This window comes from Enoplosus armatus, chromosome 20 (genome assembly GCF_043641665.1).
Source record: "Enoplosus armatus isolate fEnoArm2 chromosome 20, fEnoArm2.hap1, whole genome shotgun sequence".
In the NCBI taxonomy this organism is placed as follows: domain Eukaryota; kingdom Metazoa; phylum Chordata; class Actinopteri; order Centrarchiformes; family Enoplosidae; genus Enoplosus; species Enoplosus armatus.
Genome location: NC_092199.1, coordinates 2,854,142 through 2,876,232, shown reverse-complemented (window position 1 = coordinate 2,876,232; position 22,091 = coordinate 2,854,142). Strand labels below are relative to the sequence as shown.

General features: G+C 40.0%; 3 protein-coding genes across 5 annotated transcripts; 2 read left to right on the top strand and 1 right to left on the bottom strand.

The window, feature by feature from the left end:
* Positions 1–513: 513 nt before the first annotated feature.
* Positions 514–8,284, top strand: calcoco2 (calcium binding and coiled-coil domain 2). Its single transcript, XM_070926912.1, has 15 exons — positions 514–579; positions 1,066–1,247; positions 1,336–1,438; positions 2,363–2,523; positions 2,760–2,885; positions 3,007–3,132; positions 3,212–3,316; positions 3,407–3,504; positions 3,619–3,688; positions 4,480–4,644; positions 4,733–4,921; positions 5,299–5,415; positions 5,500–5,644; positions 6,360–6,385; positions 6,731–8,284. Exons 2-15 carry the CDS (start codon positions 1,077–1,079, stop codon positions 6,893–6,895), a joined length of 1,767 nt encoding a protein of 588 aa, XP_070783013.1. The 5' UTR covers positions 514–579; positions 1,066–1,076; the 3' UTR covers positions 6,896–8,284.
* Positions 8,285–8,297: 13 nt separating this feature from the next.
* Positions 8,298–11,633, bottom strand: snf8 (SNF8 subunit of ESCRT-II). Of its 2 annotated transcripts, XM_070926910.1 has the most exons (8): positions 11,284–11,633; positions 11,132–11,182; positions 10,745–10,883; positions 10,517–10,621; positions 10,233–10,305; positions 9,927–10,068; positions 9,134–9,208; positions 8,298–8,753 (listed from the first exon to the last, which is right to left on the bottom strand). In XM_070926910.1, exons 1-8 carry the CDS (start codon positions 11,335–11,337, stop codon positions 8,616–8,618), a joined length of 777 nt encoding a protein of 258 aa, XP_070783011.1. In that variant the 5' UTR covers positions 11,338–11,633; the 3' UTR covers positions 8,298–8,615. The 2 variants fall into 2 exon arrangements, with proteins under 2 accessions (XP_070783011.1, XP_070783012.1); XM_070926911.1 differs by lacking the exon at positions 11,132–11,182.
* A 4,566-nt stretch (positions 11,634–16,199) lies between these two features.
* On the top strand, positions 16,200–21,497 carry msl1b (MSL complex subunit 1b). 2 transcript variants are annotated; one of them, XM_070927028.1, is made up of 9 exons: positions 16,200–16,258; positions 16,813–17,517; positions 17,625–17,824; positions 18,033–18,352; positions 18,490–18,554; positions 18,652–18,719; positions 18,896–19,020; positions 19,138–19,210; positions 19,883–21,497. In XM_070927028.1, exons 2-9 carry the CDS (start codon positions 16,897–16,899, stop codon positions 19,971–19,973), a joined length of 1,563 nt encoding a protein of 520 aa, XP_070783129.1. In that variant the 5' UTR covers positions 16,200–16,258; positions 16,813–16,896; the 3' UTR covers positions 19,974–21,497. The 2 variants fall into 2 exon arrangements, with proteins under 2 accessions (XP_070783129.1, XP_070783128.1); XM_070927027.1 differs by having other exon boundaries at positions 18,033–18,394.
* The last annotated feature ends 594 nt before the right edge of the window (positions 21,498–22,091 follow it).

The following is a 22,091-nucleotide window of genomic DNA, read 5'->3' as shown; positions in this document are numbered from 1 at the left end:
CTGCAGACGAAACAAGTTGTTGTAATTAGCCTACATTTCCCATAATGCAGCACACGGGTCTACCCACAACGCAACAACTAATGCCTTCAGGAACAATCGGAAACGAGGAAGCAATGTCTGTGATTTGAGCGCACGTGCACTTACGTTGTAATGATGAAGGCAAGGTAATATTTTTGTTTTAGTTCAGTTTCTTTGCATTTAATACAAACCTTTAGTAATGTTCTTGAATATATACAAAAACACACAAAAGGTGGTAGAAAATATAAAAACGCATGTAAACAAATATAAACATCTATTACATTACAAAGTCTATTTGAAAGCCTTTACTTCTTAAAGGATTAAATAATTGTACTGTGATATTTAAATTCACGTCACAGAAGATCGGTTTGGATTAAAAAAAAATGTTGTACCTATTTAAGCTATTTGCCTAAAAAGTACTACTTCAAGTTCCCGAAGTGTCATGTCGTATTTCCGAACCTGGCCGTACAAATGTCCGAGGAGCGCCTGAACGCAGCACAGTGGCTGGTCCTGACGAGTGCTGACGGTTGATGTCGATGCTGCGACAGTGACAACAAACATGTGAGTTTAATGTTTTTATCCGATCATTTCATCTAAACGTGAGGTTTGTCAGAACAGTTTGTAGTAACAACAGTTTTGTGTATCAAAGTGATGAATATATAACATTTCGCGTGCGTTCTTTTTGGCTAGCTCACTTTCGGTTTATTTTAATGTTATTTCTTAAGCTAACTGCCGTTAAAAGTTTTTATAACGGATTAAATGTCATCTCCTGGCGGAAGAGAATCGTTTCATCGTGTACTGTCAGCCTTTTCAGCTCCGGGAAAGTGTTTTTGAGTTAATTATTGATGCGCAATCAATTTGAAAACAAGTGAAACCAGGATTGTAAGTGCGCAAACACTAAAAAACATCAGCAACCGGAAGAAGGAGGCCAATGAAACCACCGATGCTGCTTGCTGTCATAACTCAGGCCATCTCGAGGCACCTGCTGTCATCAGTCAGGCTCATGACATGTTGTTTCATCATCAGTCTTTATATGTTTACTGGCAGACTAGCTCAGCATGGAGAGCCCCACCACGGCAGCAGCCACTGACTCCACAGCACGCACCTTCTCCCAGGTGGTGTTCATCGACATCCCCCACTCATACCCCCCTTCAACCCCCGTCACCTGCTGCTACACCCTCACTCCTGCCTTCCAGCCCCACCCCAGGGACTGGGTGGGCATCTTTAAGGTGAGAGAACAGTAACAGGTGTGCTTTTTATTTCTGTGAGGTGGATTGAAGGATCTTTCTCAGAGCTTGTGTAACTTTTCTTGTCCAGGTGGGGTGGAGCACGACAAAGGACTATCATACCTTTGTGTGGGTGGAGCCCTGCCTGGATGTGGTAGGACAGCAGTCTGTGACTAGACAATCTGTTTTTAAGGGTAAGACATAGTTTCACTTTCACTGCATTGTGATACTGGTTGGTCATGTTTGTAATGCACACTGCCCGTCACAAGTTTCTGAACACTCAGTGTCTAATGTGTAAACAGTTAAAGCTTAAATCTGTTTTTATGAGCCGCTACGACCTAAGTCTGATCCTCTGGCTCTGAACATAGACAGCCAGTGCCTTCAAATCTGATATCAAATCTTCTACTAGAGTCAGACATTTATTTATCACAGCTTCTAGTTGATACAAAGATATTTACAGTTTCTCTAGAGAGTCTAATAACAGCGTGTCTTTTCTTAGCTCTTTCTGCAACATATACAGTTCGTCGGTGTGTTTAAAGACCTCTTAATGGGCCTTTTCGCAAAACAGACATTTTGACATGTCACAGCAGGAAAGGTTTAGGTGTAAAACAATGGCTGTGTTCCATTTAGCTGTTCCCATTCCACCAGGGCTTTCTCACAGTCATGGCTTACAGGGACACTATCATTAATGTCTGCTCACTGCTGCTGGAGTATTTATTTACAACATTAAGATCACAAACGTCATCAGACATATGAACTAAAGATTACACTATATGAACTGTTGCGATGCTCGTGAGCAGTTCAGTTTCCTTCTCAGGCTGCTTCATTTTAGGGATATTTAAAGGCCTGAAGAGCTGAAAGTATCTATTATAAATATACATTATAAATTAGTCAAAATAAACATACTTTTATGTAAAAGGTTTATTTATTAATCTGGTGACCCCTCAGATTTGTTTTGGGACCCCTTTGGGAGATTGTGAACTGCTGACACACAGTATTTTGTCTTTAACATGTGTGTCGTGTCTCTATAAAGTGATTATTTCATGTTAATCACTTATTATTTCCATGCTTTTCTCTGCCGTATATTATTGTAAATTGAACATTTTTCGGTCCGTCAGATTACTACCTGCCTAAAGATGAGATCGACTTCTACCAGTTCTGCTACATCGACAGCACTGGCCAAGTGCGAGGAGCCAGCACGCCCTTCTGTTTCAGAAACCCAGTGGAGCAAAGCACGGAGAGCGGCCCGGACGATGACCTCCTGGTTATCACAACACAGGTATCAAATGCAAACGACGGATTTGGAGCAAAAGCCAAACAGCTCAGCAGGGTGATAATGTTGTTCTGTGCAAACAATCGGACAATAAATGACTGTTGAGGAGAAACTCAGATCATTAGTGTCCAATGATTAGAGCTCTGTGTGAAAGATACAACGGTTTATATCTAATGAACAGATGTCTGAAGGCTAAAGTAAATAAAGCTTTTTATTGATTTAAACTGTTTTGCTGAACCCAGGAACAAGTCGAACAGAGCGTGAGAGAGAAAACTGAACTGCTGAAAGAGTTGGATGTGATAAGGGAGGAAAATGAAACCTTAAAAAGGACTCTGGAGATGCAACAGCAAGAAGACGCCAGCCTGAAGGTCCGCTTATCTAATTTATCACGACGGAGAGATAATGAACACATTTTCTCATTGTGCAATAGAGCACAGAGTTAAATAGGAATTGAACTTTGATGTTTGACAGCGTGATTTATTTCAACAGGGGCGAAATGACCAGAAAGAGAAAGAAATGAGTCAACTTGTTAAAGAAATGGATCAAATCAAGGAACAAAATGAAAACTTAAAAAGCAACTTACAGCAGCAGCTGAAAGAAACGGACCACTTAAAGGTTTGTTTTCAGTCTACGTGTGAAATCTAAACTCTACCACAGTGTCAGTGTGAAAACCTAACTTTGGCTTTACTACCAGGAGGAGGTATTGACCCAAATGACAATGATACAGCAACATAATGCGGCTGAGCAGAAACGAATGAGCCAAAGCTTGACTTCAGACGGAGCGTCAAAACAAAACGAGGTAAGATCATCTCGTCTCTGCGCTAAAGGCTCTGACAAAAGTCTTGTATCAAATCATTCTTTGCTAAAAATGTTTCGGACTCTCGTTCAGGAGAAATACGACCGAGCCGTGATGAAGATCAACCAGCTCAAACAGGAGCGCGATGAGCTGAGAGGGACGGTTGACGGTCAAAGTGCGGAGATTTCCACGTGAGTCAAGTCTGCACTTTTCAATCTGTTTCATCTTTAAAAGCAGGTGACAACTTTTAGAGCTTGTTGCATAATGTTTTCTGGCCACTAACAGCTGTTTTCTGTGTGTTTTAGGCTCAATTCCAAACTCAGAGAAGAAGAAAGAGAACTGTTCAAAATGAAAGACAGCATCCAGCTCCTGCAGGTAACTTTACTTTGCCCTGCAGCGCTTTAAAGGATAAAGCTGCCGTTATTTTATATTTTTATCCCAGTTTCCTAAAACAGCTCGTCATTGTAGCTTTTATCAGTCATTAGTCAAACCGGATTAATCCACATTTGGTGCTGGAGGATTTGGGGCAGCGAGATGGTGTGTGTGTGGGATTGAGTCAAAATGAACTACAGAGGCCATCATCTTGACCTTGTGTGTTAAAATAATCTCAACTCAAAAAGGTCTACGTACTGGCTTTTTCCAACTTTTCAACCACATCTTCATAAACAAATGGAGTTGGCTCACATGATAACAAGTGGTGGCATATGCCGGGGGGGGGGGGGGGGGGGGGGGGTTCTCTCCTGTCTCGGTTCAAATATGGTCTTTGGCATCAGATGACACCTGAGCCAGCTGCATTCGCTGATGAACACTGTGACGTGTTGTGTTTTTGGTGTTTTTGGACCACAATGAAGCACTATGGCACAGAGGAAGAAGATATATCAGGCTTTGATACACAGACAATACTTGTTAGGACACCAGGTAATTGTTTTGGTCTCTTCGTGGGAAATATAGAATAAAAACAGCCTTATCCTTTAAGAGCATATAGCAACTTCTAACTACCATCACATGTTAAATCTGTTCAAAAAGGAAACACATGCGATCATAAACACTTATAATACTGTGACTGTTGCACTGACGCGATCCGACAAGTCCTCCAGGTCAACATAAGAAAGGTCAGGTGAGGATTATTTGGGTCCAGATCGGAACTGTGCTTTACCTTTTGGCAGGTCGACCTTCAGAGCAGTGAGAAAGAGAAGGCGAGGTTCTGTGCAGAGCTGAAAAGGTTGCAAAGCCTCGCGCAAAACGTGGACGACGTGAAGAAAGAGAACCAGGAGTTATGTAGGAGGCTGTCGGAGCAGGAGACTCAGAACTGTTCAGATGACGACCTAAGGGTGGGAACAAATAAAAAACAGTTTAATTACAAACAATGACATGACTTTCCTCTGTGCCAAATGTTTAATGCTATGTCCTCCTCTTCAGGTGCAGTGTCAGACTCTCACCTGCCAGCTGCAGGACGCTCAGGCGAAGCTGGCGGCTGAGAAGGAGGAGTCCAAAAACGCCAACAGACGAGCCGAGTGTCTGGACAGAGAGCTGCTGCAAGTCAAGGATCAGCTGGAGAAGGTGATCGTATCACTTGAGCAGACACAACGGACAAGTGGCAAACAAGAGGTAGACGCAGGCAAAAATCTAAAAGTTTACACATACTCTGTGGCCAAAAGTATGTGGACAAGTTGTTTTGGTGTGGGGCTGTTTTTGGTATTTTGAGCAATGAAGGGAAATCTTATATCACTGCAGCATACAGTGATATTTTAGACACTAGTGTGATTCCAACAGTTTGTAGAAGGCTCTTTACTGTTTCAACATGGCAGTGCCCTGGTGGAAAGGCTGAAGCCAGGAGAGTGGAGGCTGTTAAAGCAGCAGATAAATGCACATGGTTTTGGAATCACATGCTCAGGCGTCCACATACTTTTGGCCATGTAGTGCGCAGGTCAGGTTCGCCTTCTCTCTGTGTGTTGAAACAAAAACTCGCCTTCATGAATTTTCAGCTGCAGCTCATGGAGGCGCATGAGATGATCGTAGATAAAGACGCCGTCATAGAAGAGAAGGAACACATGATCAAGCTTGTGAGTCACAAGAAAGAAGAGCTCGCTGTAGAAAACCAGGTACGTTCACAAACAGCGCCTCGAGTCAAAGGGTCACTTTGTGATTTTAGACGCCTGTTCGTTTAACTGCATTTCTTACGTCAGAATCTCATCCGTGATATCGAGGGGCTGCGCAGAGCTTACGCTGCCGACTCAACGCACATGCAGCCTGACACCACCTCATCCCCCCATGAACGGCAACAGCAGGAGGCACCTGATCAACAGGCTGAGCACCTGTATGAGACCATAGGTGAGTAACTCTGAAATAGGCACTCGTATGCAAAGGCGGGAGTTACTTTTTGCTGTTGTCAAAGCAGAAAAAGACCATAAAAGATTCCAGTGTGTTTTTCTTGCAGTATAAAGAATACGTTCACTCATCACAAAATAAAACATTTCTGTTAGTGGTGTGGATATTTTCCCCCCTGAGGATTTGAGATATCTGAGACTTCTGCTGCCATCTCAGTACAATGGAAGTGAATGGATTTAGTGCATAAATGAATGTAAAATTATAATAGCAACATGTCTTTTTCAGAAAATATGTCTCTGTTTGTCGAGATAATCTCTAGACCTCGGCAATGATGGACGAGACTAGACACTAGGGTTGGACGATATAACAAAATATACTGTGAGACATAAGTCTAGATTTTGTACTGTTTATAGGGAAGTAGCTTTTACTTTAACACCTCTGGGTGAATTAGACCCTTATGGGCAATTTTGCAAATCAGTGAGTCGGACTGCTTCATGGAAATGTTTGAATTTTTTTTATGATCGATGTGATGGAAGATTTGTTTCATTTGTTGGATTCACCAAAAACAGACATAAATGTCCCATTGTTTTAGCCATTAACTGTTTCCCAGAAAATATGACTTAAATTACACATAAGATGAGAGGATTTTATCCATATCACAAAAAGCTGCAGCCCTAGAATAAACAACTGGTGTTAACTGATTTCCCTTTCCTCGCAGGGAGCGTTGCAGACCCAGAGGAAGAGGTAAGCCAAATGATTTCTCAGTAATTAGTAGTAGAACATCATCTATCCCATCACTCATATAATTCCCATCCAAAACATATGTTGTCGGTGAGCTGGTCATCTACTTGTGTTGTCTTAGTTTAATCAGAGTTGTAGCCATGAAGCGCTTTATCACAAACTCCTTTAGGCTGGACTCAGGGCAACCCGAGAACACCTCCCTCCCTCACGTGGTCTCTGGACATCCACACACGAGCCCGAGAGTGACTCGTCTGTTTACAGTTTATTTTCGAAGCGGACTTAAAACATAATCCGCTTCCTATTCTGTTACCGCTTCTAATGCGCTGCCTTCTCCATTTCTTTGCCCAGCTGTCGTTGGTGTGTCGTCACTGCCAGGAGAGCTTCCCTCTCATAACCCGACACGAACTGGAGCAGCACGAGCAGAGTCACCGAGTTTGTCCCTTCTGCACGATGATCTGTGACAACATGGAGCAGTCTGTGTTTGAAGATCACGTCTACAGCCACGAGATGTGACGACGACGCCGGGTCGAAAAGGGTGCGCTTCACGTGTCTGGAGGGAAAAAACGTCCTACAAGTTGGGTGGTTGTGTGTCAAAGGACCTCATTGATATCTTTACTGCAAATTACATACATAACATACATTACACTACTGTTGACCACTTTCCAAAGCATACTGAAGTTTTCTTTTGGGAGGGGGGGGGGGGGGGGTTCTACCTTTAGCACAGCCATTAAGTGTCCATGTGTCCAGTAAGAATCAGCTGGCAGAGACTTGAGATATGTAATCCACCACGTCCTCATTTATTTTGGTCAGATGTTATCTTATCATCGCACAGTCACGCAGTTTAAAGTGGAGCTGGTTTTTCGAAGGTCTACAACACAACTGGGGTTCAGATGTTGTTTCTGTGTTGGTCTAAACACAAGCAGATGTATTTTGCCAAACAAAATAGTCTAAAATTAGCTGTTGAATTCTCATATTTTACACTTAAATTACTTTTTATTATTAAATCACTGACAGTCAACTACACACACAGGTTTTTGGCTCTGCCTTCCTCAAGTGTGTGTGTGTGTGTGTTAACCAGGTGATTATATTGACCTCAACTTCACCCATAAATCACCACAACTCCGTGAAATAACCGTCCGTGTGTGTAGTGTAGCCTAAGATTGAATAAAAAGATGCAAGATGAAAATTAGTGAATGTTTTCATGGACTTTTGCCGGGAAGGTGCGTGTAGCAAGAGACTAAATATTAAAAAGGTGAGTAGAGCCTATTCCTCCCTTTGTTTTGTATGAAGTTAAGATTTAAATCAGGAACTATCTGATCAAAGAGGGAAACAAATATAAAGATAATGAATCTGACCAGACCTGATGTTTCTTTGATTCCCACTGTTAGGACACATTTCAGTTTGATACCCAGCCTTACACAGCACTTTAATTGTAAGCTTAATAGTTCAAAACTAAAAGAAGGCTTGATGTAGAAGTGACCAACACTAGGTGAGTTTCAAACCTCTGAAAGCTTTTTGCCTTTGGTATGCTTTGGAAAATAAACTTAAGTATGCTGTATATGATTTGTAGTAAATAGGCTAAAACATGCTTAAACAACAGAATGGGCCTTTTGGTAGATGAAACTAATTTAAAATAAAGCATGGCACTTTGAAAACGTAAATAACCGTATAGCTTTGCAATCATCTCTCAGAGGAAATCCTGATCTACTATAACAGATAATACTGATTTAGACGTTTGTCTCTGTTGATTTTAAAATGTGACAGAATGAATTGTTGATATGAGGTTGTGCAATGTATCATGTTAATTTATGTCAGTGATCAAATTCAAATAATAAATGTATAATAAATAAATGTAAGTGCATTTGAAGTCCTGCTGACATAATAAAGGTTGAGTTAAACTGATTGAATGCAGATGTCTTTTCTTTAAAAGTGTTTATACATGAAAAAAAGACAATTACATGTTCTGTACATTGAGAATTAAACATAACCACCCATAAACTGTGACCCCAGGAGGATGACAGAAGATCTCAAACTGCTCTTAGTGACTCGAGCAATTTAAGTGCCCTCATTACAGCCTGAGGAGCCAATGAGGAAAGTTTTCCCTCCTTGTGTCCAGAAAGTGATCTCAGAGGGACTTCACCGAGCCCCAGTGAACCAGCCAACTCCCATCACATGAGCCTTCCCACCAGGCACATTTTGTTTACCAACATGTCTCTAAAGCCGTCACCATTTCTTAAGGCGTCATCTGATTGGCCTCCTCTGGTGTGACATCACGGGAGGTCAGCTCGGAGAAGAGAGCCGGCAGCCAGTACTGTGCCTCTCCAGCTGCCTGAGAGTCCAACCAGGCCAGGCCTTCTTTTAGCAGGTGATCCTGGAAACATGAGAGTGGAGGTCGAAGGTGATGCACTTTACAGAGTTTCTGCAGGGTTCAAAAACTTAAACGTAAGACTGAGAATGCAATTTAATACCTTTTTCACATTCATATCATCCAAAGTTTAAAAGTATAAGTCGCTGTCATAACAATCCCGCTTTTAGTTTAACTTTATAAAAGGTAACGTCTCCCGACAGCCCACAGTCGGATACAAAAACATTTTGTAAGCAACATTATACAACATACAGCAGCAAGAGAAAATATTTAAGACTTTTAAATACCTTCTAGGGCCTTTTTTGAGGAAACTATATGAGGTTTTTCTGCTGCTAGAGCTGCTTTAGAGCAGAAGGAGACATATAAATGAGCTGATAATCACTTACCAGGACGTGACAGGCCCGTTCCTTCTCCCATTTCAGACTGTCCTTGATCTCACTCACTGTGACGTAGCCCTTTTTCTACAAATGAACAAAGAAACAAACTGCCATAAGAATAAAGAATAATAGGCCCCTTTCAAACAGACAATCTGTGAAATTGCTGCTTATATCCGTCAATTTAAGTAATGGATTTTGGGGATTTAAACATACAGTAGGTCTCTGAAATTATTTTATTCAAACATGACAGGAACATTACGGATAGAGCAGCAAAGCTCACGTGATATTTAGCACCTGGTGCAGGAAAGGGGGAGAGAAAAGCCTCCTTTCATTCCCAGCAGCAGTGGAGAACATAAGTTGGAAAATAGTGACATCAAGAGATGACTTTCAAACTTGTTTGCATTTGAAATACTTTCTATTCTGATGAGTCAATTCAGTGGTTGTTAAACTTATTCACTCAACACTTTGGAGGCAGAAACCCTCCAGGGCATAAATTCATTTTTATCAACCAACAACAACAACAAATTAAAGGTTCACATTTATTCTGTCTTAAAACAATAAACTTAAAACATATAATAATATAATCAGCCTCAAAAACCCCGTATTGCTCAGGCTAAAGTGTTAACAGCTGTTAATAAAAGCATTTAATTAACTGATAGTCTGATCAATAATAAATCACCTTGTGCAATTGTAGCCTTTGAGTGTTGTTATTGTTAGAATAAACCTTAGTTTGTGGTAAAAAAAACAAAAAACAAAGATGTGACTCCTGTCATATATAATAAACCCAGGAGCAGCGTCTTACCTCAGCCAGCTGTAGAACTACAGTGTGGTCCATGTTGAGCTCCGCTGGGACTGACTGGACCAAGTAAGAACCACCAACAGGAATCATCCCAAAGCCATTCCCCATCACCTTCAGCTTCTTTATGGCTCTCATCAGGTCGTCTCTGGGAAGCACATATTTAATGATTTTAATAATCATACAACTTAGGACGGACTTGTGGCCATTAAATGATCCAAACATGATGAGTTGATGAGTGAGGAAAATACAGGACAGGGCTGTTGTGTAAATACAGATAAAATAAAACAGAAGATTTTAATTTTCACTTACTGGCTCACATCCTGAGCGTATTTCCCTCTTCCCTTCAGTACTCTGTGATGAAGTTCATCCAAAGTAATAAGCCCTGAAAGAAAACACAACATTTCAAAGCCAAAAACATTATTAAGCATGGTATCTACATCACGCAGGTGTTCATGACTGGATTCATCACTGTGCTGACATGCATGATATCGGGATGGAGCTCAGATCTAAACACAGTTGCCTGTGATTGCAGACATTTTTGTCACCTCAGTGATTACCACTTAGTTTTAAATTTCCAGACAAAAACTACAAACCTCCATTTCTGTGTTTGAGGGCCAGACACACTTCAATAATCTGCACACCGAGCTCATAGTAGAAGTCACCTACGCCAAGCATCTCAGACCAGAAACCTTTGCCAGCTGTGGAACAAATTGGGAAAAAGGAGTTAGGTGATATTTTTTGATGATTTGATGAAATGATTTAAAACACATTTCTCCCAAAATCTTTGTATATTTACAGATTATAATCCAAATGTTTCTCACAGGCAAGTGGGTCAACTCCAATGGTGGCACACATTTCCTGAAACTGAACCCTGAACTGTGAGTTCTTTCGGATTTCTTGTTTATGCTTGCTGGCAAACTCCTCCAGGTTGGACTTGAAGGTCTCCAACTGCTTTGACATCTGGCAGAAAAACAGAAACAGTAAATAAATGATTTCATCAACAGTGCAGAATAGTCAGTAGACAAAAGTCTGCATATAAAATAAATATATGGCTGTGATAGCGTTGTAACTGGAAACAGGGACCGTGTAAACAAATATTTGGATTGATTGTTTAAGGCCGTGTACACATTTTTCTATAATTGTTTTTGGTTTGTTTGCAATAGTGATTCTAATCAAAAACAGGAAATTCTGTTGACACAAGAACTCACTTGGACAATTTGGTCCTCTGCAAGAACAGTCCCTCTTTCCTTATATTTGGCCTAAATAGGTAAAAGAAAACACAGGTGAGACATGAAAGCACAACTACACGAGTTAGTGTGAAAACACAAATGTTCAACAACAAACTGCAAGTTAACGTTACCTCTGCGAGCTTCTTTTTGGCAATGGCTCCCGCACCAACACCTCTCCGGTGCATTTTGCTGATGTCTGGTCCAAACTTTAAATGGAGAACCTAAACTACGAGTGTGTTTGTGGCAGAAAAATATCAGGTAAGGTACTTAAATAAGCCAACTAAACTCACGTTAGCTGCGAGGATATTTCTTGTTTTTGTCACCAACTCTCACAATTCTCGCCTCAATACGCGCTTCTTCGATAACGTTAGCTTTCACATTAGCGGTCCGCTATTATCGTAAACTCAAAAAGGGATGAAAAGTGCCATTTTCAGGAAACGTTGGTTGATTAGTGCGATGTATAAAGCTAACTTAGTGCATTTGTTTCCATTTTGATTTTACGGAAGTAAAGTACTTCCTGGTTGGTGACGTCAACAATGTATTCAATACCGCCCCCTGGTGTCTCGGCGAATATAGCAGGCCAGTAATGATTTAAATGCTTTATACACAAAGAACATGTACAATTTAAAATACAGCAAATATTAAGTGATGAATCACTCAATAAAGATGAAGAGTCAAGAGACATATTAAAAGATATGGAGAATTTAAAAAAAAAAGATAAAATACATACCACTTTACAATAATCAGAATCAGAAATACTTTATTGATCCCCGGGGGGAAATTGTACAAATAACCAGTTTACATCAAAATAACAGCAACTGAGAAATGAGGCAATGTAGTGTCTTGGCTATTTTATTTAATTTTCCTCCTACATGAAAATATGTGGATATCTTCTTTTACCAAATCATATTTTCTGGGTTAACAATTAGCTACTCCACAATATATATATGGCTGTTCAACAGCACCAATGTGAGATTAATATATTTCTTTCCTAATACAAAAAAAAATGGCCTTACGTGTAAGTAAAAGTTACAATACATTTCACACTGAGGTTAAACACCTTTGCCTTACAAAACAATGTTATTTTGCCATTTAAAATGGATGCTAGCCTGGTGAGACTAACCTGATCTCTTCAGGTTGAGCCTCTGCAGTGACACATTCATGATGACTCTGAAGACCGGAAAAATGTAAAACTAAATGACAGCAGGTCAAAAATAATGTCTAATCTAAGCTAATACAGCAGTCTATACGAGGATAAGTGAAAACAAATGTAGCTTAAACCAAATGTGTGTGTGAAAGGGAGTCAAAATATAACTTAAAGTCGTTAATCAGAGGATGATTTTGTCTTTACACAAGAAGGAAATTAAATGTAACAAACAAAAAGACAACTTTGGACTAAGAAATCAGTAAATGCATCCATAATGTTGATATTCAAACTACTAAACATAGGATCTAGCAATACAAAGCTATTTGTTAAACAATCTAACTAACCAATCCAAAGTTAACCCCCACAAAAAACAAGATTCTAAAAGTGAAAAGTCCTTATTTCAACTTACATATGTTGTCTGTCTGTTCACCACTCAATCATTTTTGGAGGGAAAAGGCTGACAGGCCTAAAAGGAGGGGCTGATATAACTTCCTGGGTGTGTCCCAGAGCCCTGCTGGGAGTCTGTGCATGGAGGTGGGTGTGGTGTGGAAGAAGCACTCTGATTCTTTACTTAAGTAAAAGTACAAATACAACAATCTAAAAGTACTCAATTACAAGTAAAAGTGCTGCATGACAAAAACTATATATGAGCAAAAGTTCAGCAAATGTTTATATTATTAGCAAATTGTACTTAAAATGTCAAAAGTAAAAGTACTTGTTTCACAAAAAATTACCCCATCAGCATATCAGCAAACACTGGTTTAACCTTTAACAACGCCTTGTATTTTATACGTTTAGCAGATGTTTTAAAATCTTAATCTGAACAGTAAGTAGTGACTATATCTGTCTCATACAAGTAGTGGAGTAGAAGTATGAAGTAGCATGGCATTGGAGTACTCAAGTAAAGTATAAGTATAAGTATAATAATTTGGTGGATTTATTTTTTTATTATGTTTTTTATCTCATTTAAATTAATAAATTGTTATATCGTTAAAATTAGCTCCACCTTCACCAGCTGCAACATTAAAGTGATCAACACATTAACGCATCAATAATTATGAACCAATAATATAATATATACAATTCTGAAATGGGCCATTCTGCATAATATGTACATTTACTTTTATATTTTGATGCTAATAATTTTGTACTTTTACTTAAAAAAAGATGTTTTGAATGCAGGACTTTTATTGAGTATTTTTACACTGTATTATTTCTACTTCTTCCTCCACTGCATATTTTATAAGCATACTATATGTTTTGTGTGAAAAATCCTAATCTGAAAAGTAACTACTCCTTAGGACTGTTAAACTTAAATATTGTTTACATAATAAGTAAATGTAGTGGAGTAAAAGTCTGAAGCCGCATTAAAGTGGATGACTGAAGACTCAAGTATAAGTAACTTTCTACCCCTGATCTGCAGTATTTTAGACTTCATATGTTGATATATATTTGTGAGAAAACAAAATACAACACCACTTATTTCACTCAGTCTCAAGGCACTTTTCCAGATGACAAATATTTAATATAAACACAAGATGACGCATCGTCCAAGCTTTAAAAATGTCAGAAGGAGGCATCAGAAGAATTCCTTTCCACGGCATCACTGCACACACATAAGAACAGTATGTGAGACGCTGCGTTAAACACAGCAAGACAGATCAGTTTTTACGTCATGTCAACGAGGGAAAACACACCTAGATGTTTCTCCACTGCCTCTCCTGCAGACTGAGCTTCAGCAGGTTGTTGTACAAGCGTTTTTCCTCTGGATCTTCCTCCACAGTGGCCGGCCTGTGAGAGCAGCAACTTAAATAAATCTGTTGTTCCTGCTTTTGCTTGAAATCTGTTGCAATCATTCAGCGACTTACTTGCTTTTTTTCGTCCTTTGGTTGAGCAAGAATTCAACAAAGTTTTTCTGCATCACTGAGTCCATGATTTTGCTGATTTCACTGGCAATGGTCGACTCAGCGTATCTTCTCGCCACATGCTGCTCGACTCCACTGAGACTTGACAAAGACACACATTTAAAATCACATGAGTCGAGCTGCAGATAAGGATTCATTTCAATTTTGGTTAATCTGATGATTATTTTCTTAATTTATCACTTGGTGGATAAAATGTAAGAAAACAGTAAAAACAAAAACATCCAGCACAATTTACAGCATCCTTCAAATGTTTTCTTAAGTTCAATTTTTGATGTTTTTGCTTACAAAACTGACAGCAACGTTCAACAAAGCATTAAATGGACTAAATGGTTTAGCAACAAATGTCTTTATACAAGTTTTCTGTATTGTACTTAAATACTGCCTGCCCTGTTTATTTCTGTTCTGATTCTCATTTGATATACTTCTAATTTTTATTTGTTCTAAACCTTTCTCTATTTATCTGTCCTTGTGCTGCTGCAACGTCTGAATTTCCTCTCTGAGGATCAATAAAGGCTTATCTTACCTTATGTTAAAATGGATTAATCATTTAGTGTATTAAGAGAAAACGAGCACATTTAGAGCATAACTTAGCCTTGTGAGACTAACCCCATCTCCTCAGGCTGAGTGTTTGCCTCTGCATGCAGCGCTGCAAACAGGCAGGCGACCAGAAGTTCAGACAACACCTTCATGATGATCCTGAAGCAAAAAGACAATTAAATGAGAGCTGATCAAGAATAACATCAATATTTGCTTAACCTATTACCATGAGGAAGAGTAAACATATAATGTAGCTTAAATCAACACATGAACAACATGAAATTAAATATATTTTCTTTACCTTTAAATGGAGATATCTTTACAACATGTAGTGAGAAATGCTTAAGCTTGCCCTGGTGGGTTTCCCTCTGTACAGGAGCTTTTATACAGTTTCCCCAGAGATGTGTCATAGCAGGAACATGAGCAAGAAAAACATTTGAGTTCCTCCTAAAAAACATTTTAGTTCCCCCACATTAAAGCACTAATGAAACACACATACACAGGTGACTACAGCAGCAGCAGCAGCAGCAGCGCTGTAATAAATGTGGAGAACTTTCCTAAAGAGTTGTGAGTTAACAGCCCACAGGAAGGAACATTCATGGCCCATTAAACTAATGAAAAGGTGGCACTTAAGCAGCATATGAAAAAGTAATGGTTTGTTGATAATACATGACCATAAAGATGTAAAGTGTCAAGTGTAGACTGAAAATGTTCCTTATCAGGATGTTTGACTGAAGGTTATTTCAGGGAAAACTTGATTCAGTAATTCATTCCAAGGAAATTACACCTGCTTTCTGGTGACTTTTATGTAAACACAACTGTTTATACCCGCCTCACCAATACCCCACCTGTAATACAACGTTGTGCAGTCTTTCTTAACTGATGGCCAGTGGTGGAAAGTAACTAAGTATATTTACCTACTGTACTGTTCTTATATACACTATTGGCATTGGCTTCACAATATATTTTACTTAAAGTAGCAATACAATACCACAGAACAAAATGTTCCATCATAAACAAAAGCAATGCATTCAAATTATTACAGGTACTAGTACTAGAGGACAAAATATACTTAAAGTATCTGTAGTAAAAGTACTACTTGATGACTACTTGAACTCTTGGTACTTTAAGTATATTTTGATGCTAATACTTTTGTACTTTTAGTACAAGTAAAATGTTGAATGCAGGACTTTTACTTGTAACAGAGTATTTCTACACTGTGGTATTACTACATTTACTCAAGTAAGTAAAAAGTATTTCTTCCACCACTGCACTTGAGTAAATGTATTATGTAAATGTTTAATTCTCCTACTGATTACATAATCACATGTATTATAGATCTCTGTCTCCCCCTGCTGACGTCCTTCTGATCAAAACCCTCAAAACACAAGAAATGGCCATCCAACAAATTACGCATGCGCAGTAGTCGGCGCTTTAAAACAAGTCTTGAGGAGGGAACATGAAGGCACTTGCAGGTGGACTTGAGTTGTAGCCGAGGTAAGCTCGAAACATATAAATGCGTGTTAGGGAAACATGTCTGTCCGATTATGAGTGTTTCGATGTGGTCGTTATAACCGCTTCCCTTCGGACGCGCATTTTGTGGGTTAAACTAGCCGGCTAACGTTAGCCAGCTAGCTAGCTAGCTGTTATTGTTTTTCATGATTTCGCGAGAACCAAAATGGAGGAGATGGCTGCTGCCAGTGTCCTACACCAGCCACTCCCGAGTCCTTGTTTGAAGCCCCCACACTGAAATGTCTACCCTGACGCACCACTGAGTTTAATTCTTCCCAACCTGACGCATTTGTCCCCAAATTAGCGCCTGTGCATTTGTACTGCAGTGCTAATGTAGCTTAGCTTGAATTTCAAACCCGGCGAACGATTTTAGGGAAAGGATGCCCGGGATCAGGCACACTTAGTATGTTGTAGTTTTCTTAGGTTTGTCCAAGTATTAGTAGTGCATGTCGTTTACTCCCAGTTCAGAGACAGTATGCCTCTAGTTAAACAGACAACAACAGCTAACACAAATGTCTTTATTTGTCTTTGTGTTGTAGGACAGCAGCTGCTAAGTTCTCATGGGAGGTCGCTGTGAGTTGCATCGCCGAGGCGTTGCAGGATGAAAAGTCGTCGTGGTCGCCATGACTCTGAGAGCCACACTGTTTCCAAACACAGGATTCAAGCAGGACGCTGACACCATCGACTTTGAAAAAAAACATTTTGGGGCCGCCACCGTGAGTCCCGTGAGCCTCAAGAGGGAGTCCTGCGACTTTGTTATAGATGTTCAAGACGTTCAGAGGGGCGAGATCCCGAGCAAATCTAAGGACTTAGACCAGAATTACATGACAAGCAAAGTTTCCCTCGCAGCCACAGTTGCAGGAGTAGTTCAAGGTGACAATAAAACTGTGGGGATATTGTCCCCTGTCAGACAAATGGGGGGTGAGGGAACCCCAGTGAAAGGTAAACCCCTCTCTGCTGACAATATGGATAACCCTCAGATGGCTGTGAACAATAACCCTAAGGATGCTGGTGCTGATGACAGTGTGAAGGGGGTTGTTCCTGGAGTCCTTGGCACTGCATCCATTGAACTTTCCTCTGAGGGCAAGTGGAGGAACATCAGGAAGACCCCTGCTAATCCCCACACACAGGCCAACTGCCTCCGGCAGATTCTCCTCCTCCAACTGGACCTCATTGAACAACAGCAACAACAGCTGCAGTCCAAGGACAAGGAGATAGATGAGCTCAAAGCAGACAAGGAGACAGTATGTAAACCTTTATTTTTTTAGCTGATCTTGGTGTGTTATATAATGTGTTGACTTTGAAGACATTTAAAGTTAATTGTTTTTGTCTGTGTCCTCCTCTTTTGCAGCTGCTTGCACGTATTGAGCGTATGGAGCGTCGCCTGCAGCTCACAAGGAAGGACCCGCCGCGTGACAAGCGCCTTTTCCAGCCCCTGGAGCCATGGACCCCTGACAAGGAGGACATGTGGGATCTGGATTTAGAAGAGAGTCCACAGCCCAACTCAGCCACCCCTCTTCCCTTTAGTCGGGGTGGCAAAGGTCAAAAGAGGTAAAATAAATAATGCCAGACAGCACTGGGCTTTATGTGCCTTGTAGTATTATATCAAGCCACTGTAATGAAATGCATTCAGAAAAGGAGAAATTACAGTCTGCTGTAATCTAATTAGCTAAATTCAAAAGGGGTAGAATTCACAATGGTAAATTTCTCATCATATTGAAGTAACTTCAATTCTTGATTATTTTCTTTGCACACACAGGAAATCCTGCTTTGGAGATGCAAAAGTCCAGAAATCACGAGGCAAAAGTGCCAAGCTTAGCCCTCAGAAGCCTGAGATTCAGCCTGGCTCTCCCAATCAAAGAGAGCTACGCAGTAAGGAAACCCCAGAAAAAACAGTTCCTATGAGGTCAGGGGCAGAAAGGGACATTATGCTCCCGTGCAAAGAGGAGCCTGAGCTGGGCTGTCAGATTGAAGATCTGCCCTTCATGTCTACTACTGAGATGTACCTCTGTTGCTGGAACCAACCTCCTCTGTCCCCTCTGCGTGAGACTTCCCCTAAAAAGGAGGAAGAGGTGGCCAGTGAGTGGACTCCTCATGTAGTACATGATATGCTGATTGTTTGTAAGCCTAACCTATATCCCATCTTTAATCACTATATCCATCAAATGTACTCAACACACTATCTATGAATAACTTCCTCTCCCTCCTTCTTCTAGTTCCATCATGGAGGGAAAATCACATAGAGCCCTTAGAAGAGGACTCCTCCTTTAACCTCCCTGAGGTGAGACGCATCTTAAATCTTAAATGCGACTATCTCACATTAAATCCAAAAGCATTTAACTGATGAGTTTCGTGTGTGAATTTGTCTCCACATCAAGCCGCTGGACGACAGTGTGTTTCTGAAACGCCACTTGAAGCTCGAGTTGGATGAGAAGAGGAGGAAAAGGTACCAGTCACTGACTGAAGTTCTTTGATTTGAATAAATGTGTCTTTGTTCTTGAGTTGTGACTAGAGCCGGACTGATACTGAATACTGGGGCTAAAAAAAAAGTTGTTTTTTTGTTGGGTGCTATGTTTATTCTTTACTCTTTGTACCATTTCTATTAATCTTCTGTGTTTTCAGATGGGACATCCAGCGAATCAGAGAGCAGCGCATGTTTCAGCGTTTGCAGCAGCGCATGAACAGGAAGAAAGTCGTCCCGGAGACTGAGCCAGAGCTTTCATCCTTCTATCCCGACACTGAAGACGGTATAGCTGCCTAACTTAATATCCCATAGCTGAATGAAACTGCAATGCAATAAAGAAACACAGATGTGATGTTTTTAAATGGAAGAGACTTTAACTTGATTCTCTTATTTCTCCCAGTTGAAACTATCGTGATCACTCCCTTTTTGCCCGTGGTTGCATTTGGCCGGCCATTGCCCAAACTCTCACAACAGTAAGTTGGAGCTGCAGTTGTGTTTCTCTTGAATTCTGCTTTACGTCACATTTACTGTGCGATTAGCTCAGGCTGGACCGATACATGAAGTTAGTGGTTCATAATTACTAACTTTGGATTAGTAATTATGAATCACTTATTACATTGGTGATGCTGCACTGCAGGAAGTTCTAAAGCACATTTTCAAACATTATTAGAGCGATTTAAGAAATGAATAATGAGGGAAGGGGAGGAAGCCAGTGGATGAAAAGCATGTATGTATGACCTTTTACTGATTTCAACATCTTCGGCCTTGGCTGTAAGATAAGAAAAAGGGTTATTCTTGCTCACAGGATTAAAAGGTTTTTCACATACAGACAGGTGACAAATTAAAAGAGAAAACAACCTAAATTGTCTTAGCAAGCATTCAGAACAGCTTCAGTGCTCCTTGTCATAGATTCTTTAACTGTGTTGAACTCTACTGGGGGGGGGATGAACACCATCTTCCCAAAGATACTCCCTTACAAATAAAAAAACTATTCAGTGAGCTCTTGTACCCTGTATGGAGGAATCAGCATTATGTTTATTCACTTTTTCCTTTAATTCATCACTTGTTTGTACTTGTTAATGACAGAACTCCTCTATACTTGTTTTTACTTTTGAACAGAAGTAAAATGTTCATTCTTCCTCCAGAAACTTCGAGCTGCCTTGGCTGGATGACCGAAGCCGATGTCGCATCGAGGTGCCCAAAAAACACACACCTCACCGGACCTGTCGGAAGTGAAACCACGTGGCATTAACCGCGGAGATGCCAGATTAGGAAATGCTACATTTGTCCGATCACCAATCACTATGTATAACTGCTGTTGCTTTCAGTCTGTGGGAGAGTCTCAACGTCTCACCACAGACCAGCTGATCTCCTGCAGAATATTGTAAAAGGATGGGAGATAGCTGCGCCATTGGGTGTCCTTCATATTTTTGGTCGTATTTACACCATGAAAGGGAGATTAAATGCCTGATGCCACAAGATTACAGTCCCTGTGTTAGCAGCTGTTGAAGATTACAGTTTGTATTCTCAAAAAAATGAACCAATGGTTATGTGCATGTTCGGTAACATGTTTAAAATACATTTTATAGCAGCTGTGCCATCCAAAATTGGTTTTATCCCACAAAAGTGGAGTTTCAGTCATTTTTATGCATCGTCAGCTGACAGGATAAACTGATCTTGAGTGCATTCGTGAGGGGAAAAAAACATTGGTCGCCATTTTTACTGAAAAGTAGAGCTTGAACTATTCGTCATGAGCAACACGGCTGCAACTTTCTGTTCTGGGTAGTCCTTCCACACTTGTTCTCCCTGAGTGGAAACAAAACTGTCAAAATCCGACTGTATCGTGCTGTGTATTGCCTATATTGTTCGCACACAACTTCAAATAAGATTTTATCAATGTTTAGTGTGATCTCCACACTCAGCATGATTTCATAATTTAAAAAAAAAACGCAGTTCTTGCCAGTCCAATGTAAGAAAAAAATTAAGCAAAGCAACCCAATGATTATGTGTTCATGGTCATGTTAACAACGGCACGGATAATTAGACGGGTGGTAAACTTGGCGTGAGACCCAGTGTTCTGTTCCCTGGTTTGTTTCTATTAGTTTTTTTTTATGTGAGTTGCATGGGCTCTATTTAGCTGTTTTAAATAAAAAAAAGACGGTAGCATGGCTTAACCCCAGAATGGAGAATCTCTGCTCATTGGGCTACAAAAACTACAAAATATTGTTTTTGAAAGCATGACTTTTGGCTGCTCTGTTCAGTGAGAACTGCTGCGTTCAGCCTCATCATAAGGCGATCTGATAATAACAAAGTACAGTTGATCTTTCGTGTTTCCAATCTTTACAATACGCTTACATCCAGTAAATATTAGGCAAGTTATGTGTATGCATTGGTGTCTTGGGAATGCAGTTAGCTGACATTCAAGGGAACCACTTTAGACGATAAATAAGCTTTCTAGCTGTAGTTCTAGCGATGTTCACCAGTATGCTCTTTAACATGCTGCCAGTTAACCTCTCCCTCTCTGAGTTCATCTCAGTTACAATCGCAGTGTTTCATTTCTGCCCGTGTTTCTCGCTGCGTTTGTTCAACCTGTTTTACATATGATGCAATGGCTTTCTGCAGCTTCAATACTTCAACTGCCAGGCGTATGTGTAGGCAGATTTTGGAAATACAAAGTTGATTTTTTTTTTCTGTACATAGCTTTCAGAAACAAATGTACATAAAACATGCCTGTTATTTTTTTATTATTTAATGTTGGAAGTGTTGAGTACATTCAATATTGTTCTATGATTGTATGTTGACAAATTGACAGTTTTGAAAGTTAAATTTTTTTGGAATAAAATTAACATGTCTATGATATTTGGATTTGGTTGTTTACAGTTTTGGTTTGATAGAACAAGAAGCAGATGTGTTTTGAGGCACATATTGATATTTTAGAGTTAAAAAACATCTGACATAACATTTTAATGAGGACCCTTATTATATTATTTAAGAATTGTGACCCAGATATGCACTGAGCAGAAACGCTGCATAAATGACCTCAAACACATCTTTGGTATTTCTAAACTGCATTTCCTTTTTCATATTCAGCTGACATGAACATGATTAGCTGCTCTAGTTGTCTCTTCTCTGTGTTCAACAACTCAATCTACTGTACTGCTGGGCAACTTGAATGAGATGGACTCATTCAGGTACAAGAAATAAAACTGATCTAGGACCAGTAATTGGTTGACACAAAAACTTTCCTATCATGGATATTACGAAGTACTTATTTATTTGCATTAAGATAGATTTGAAGCAAAGGCCGAGACTTTTAGTCCCTAGCATGGGTCATGCCCCAAAAACACTGGATAC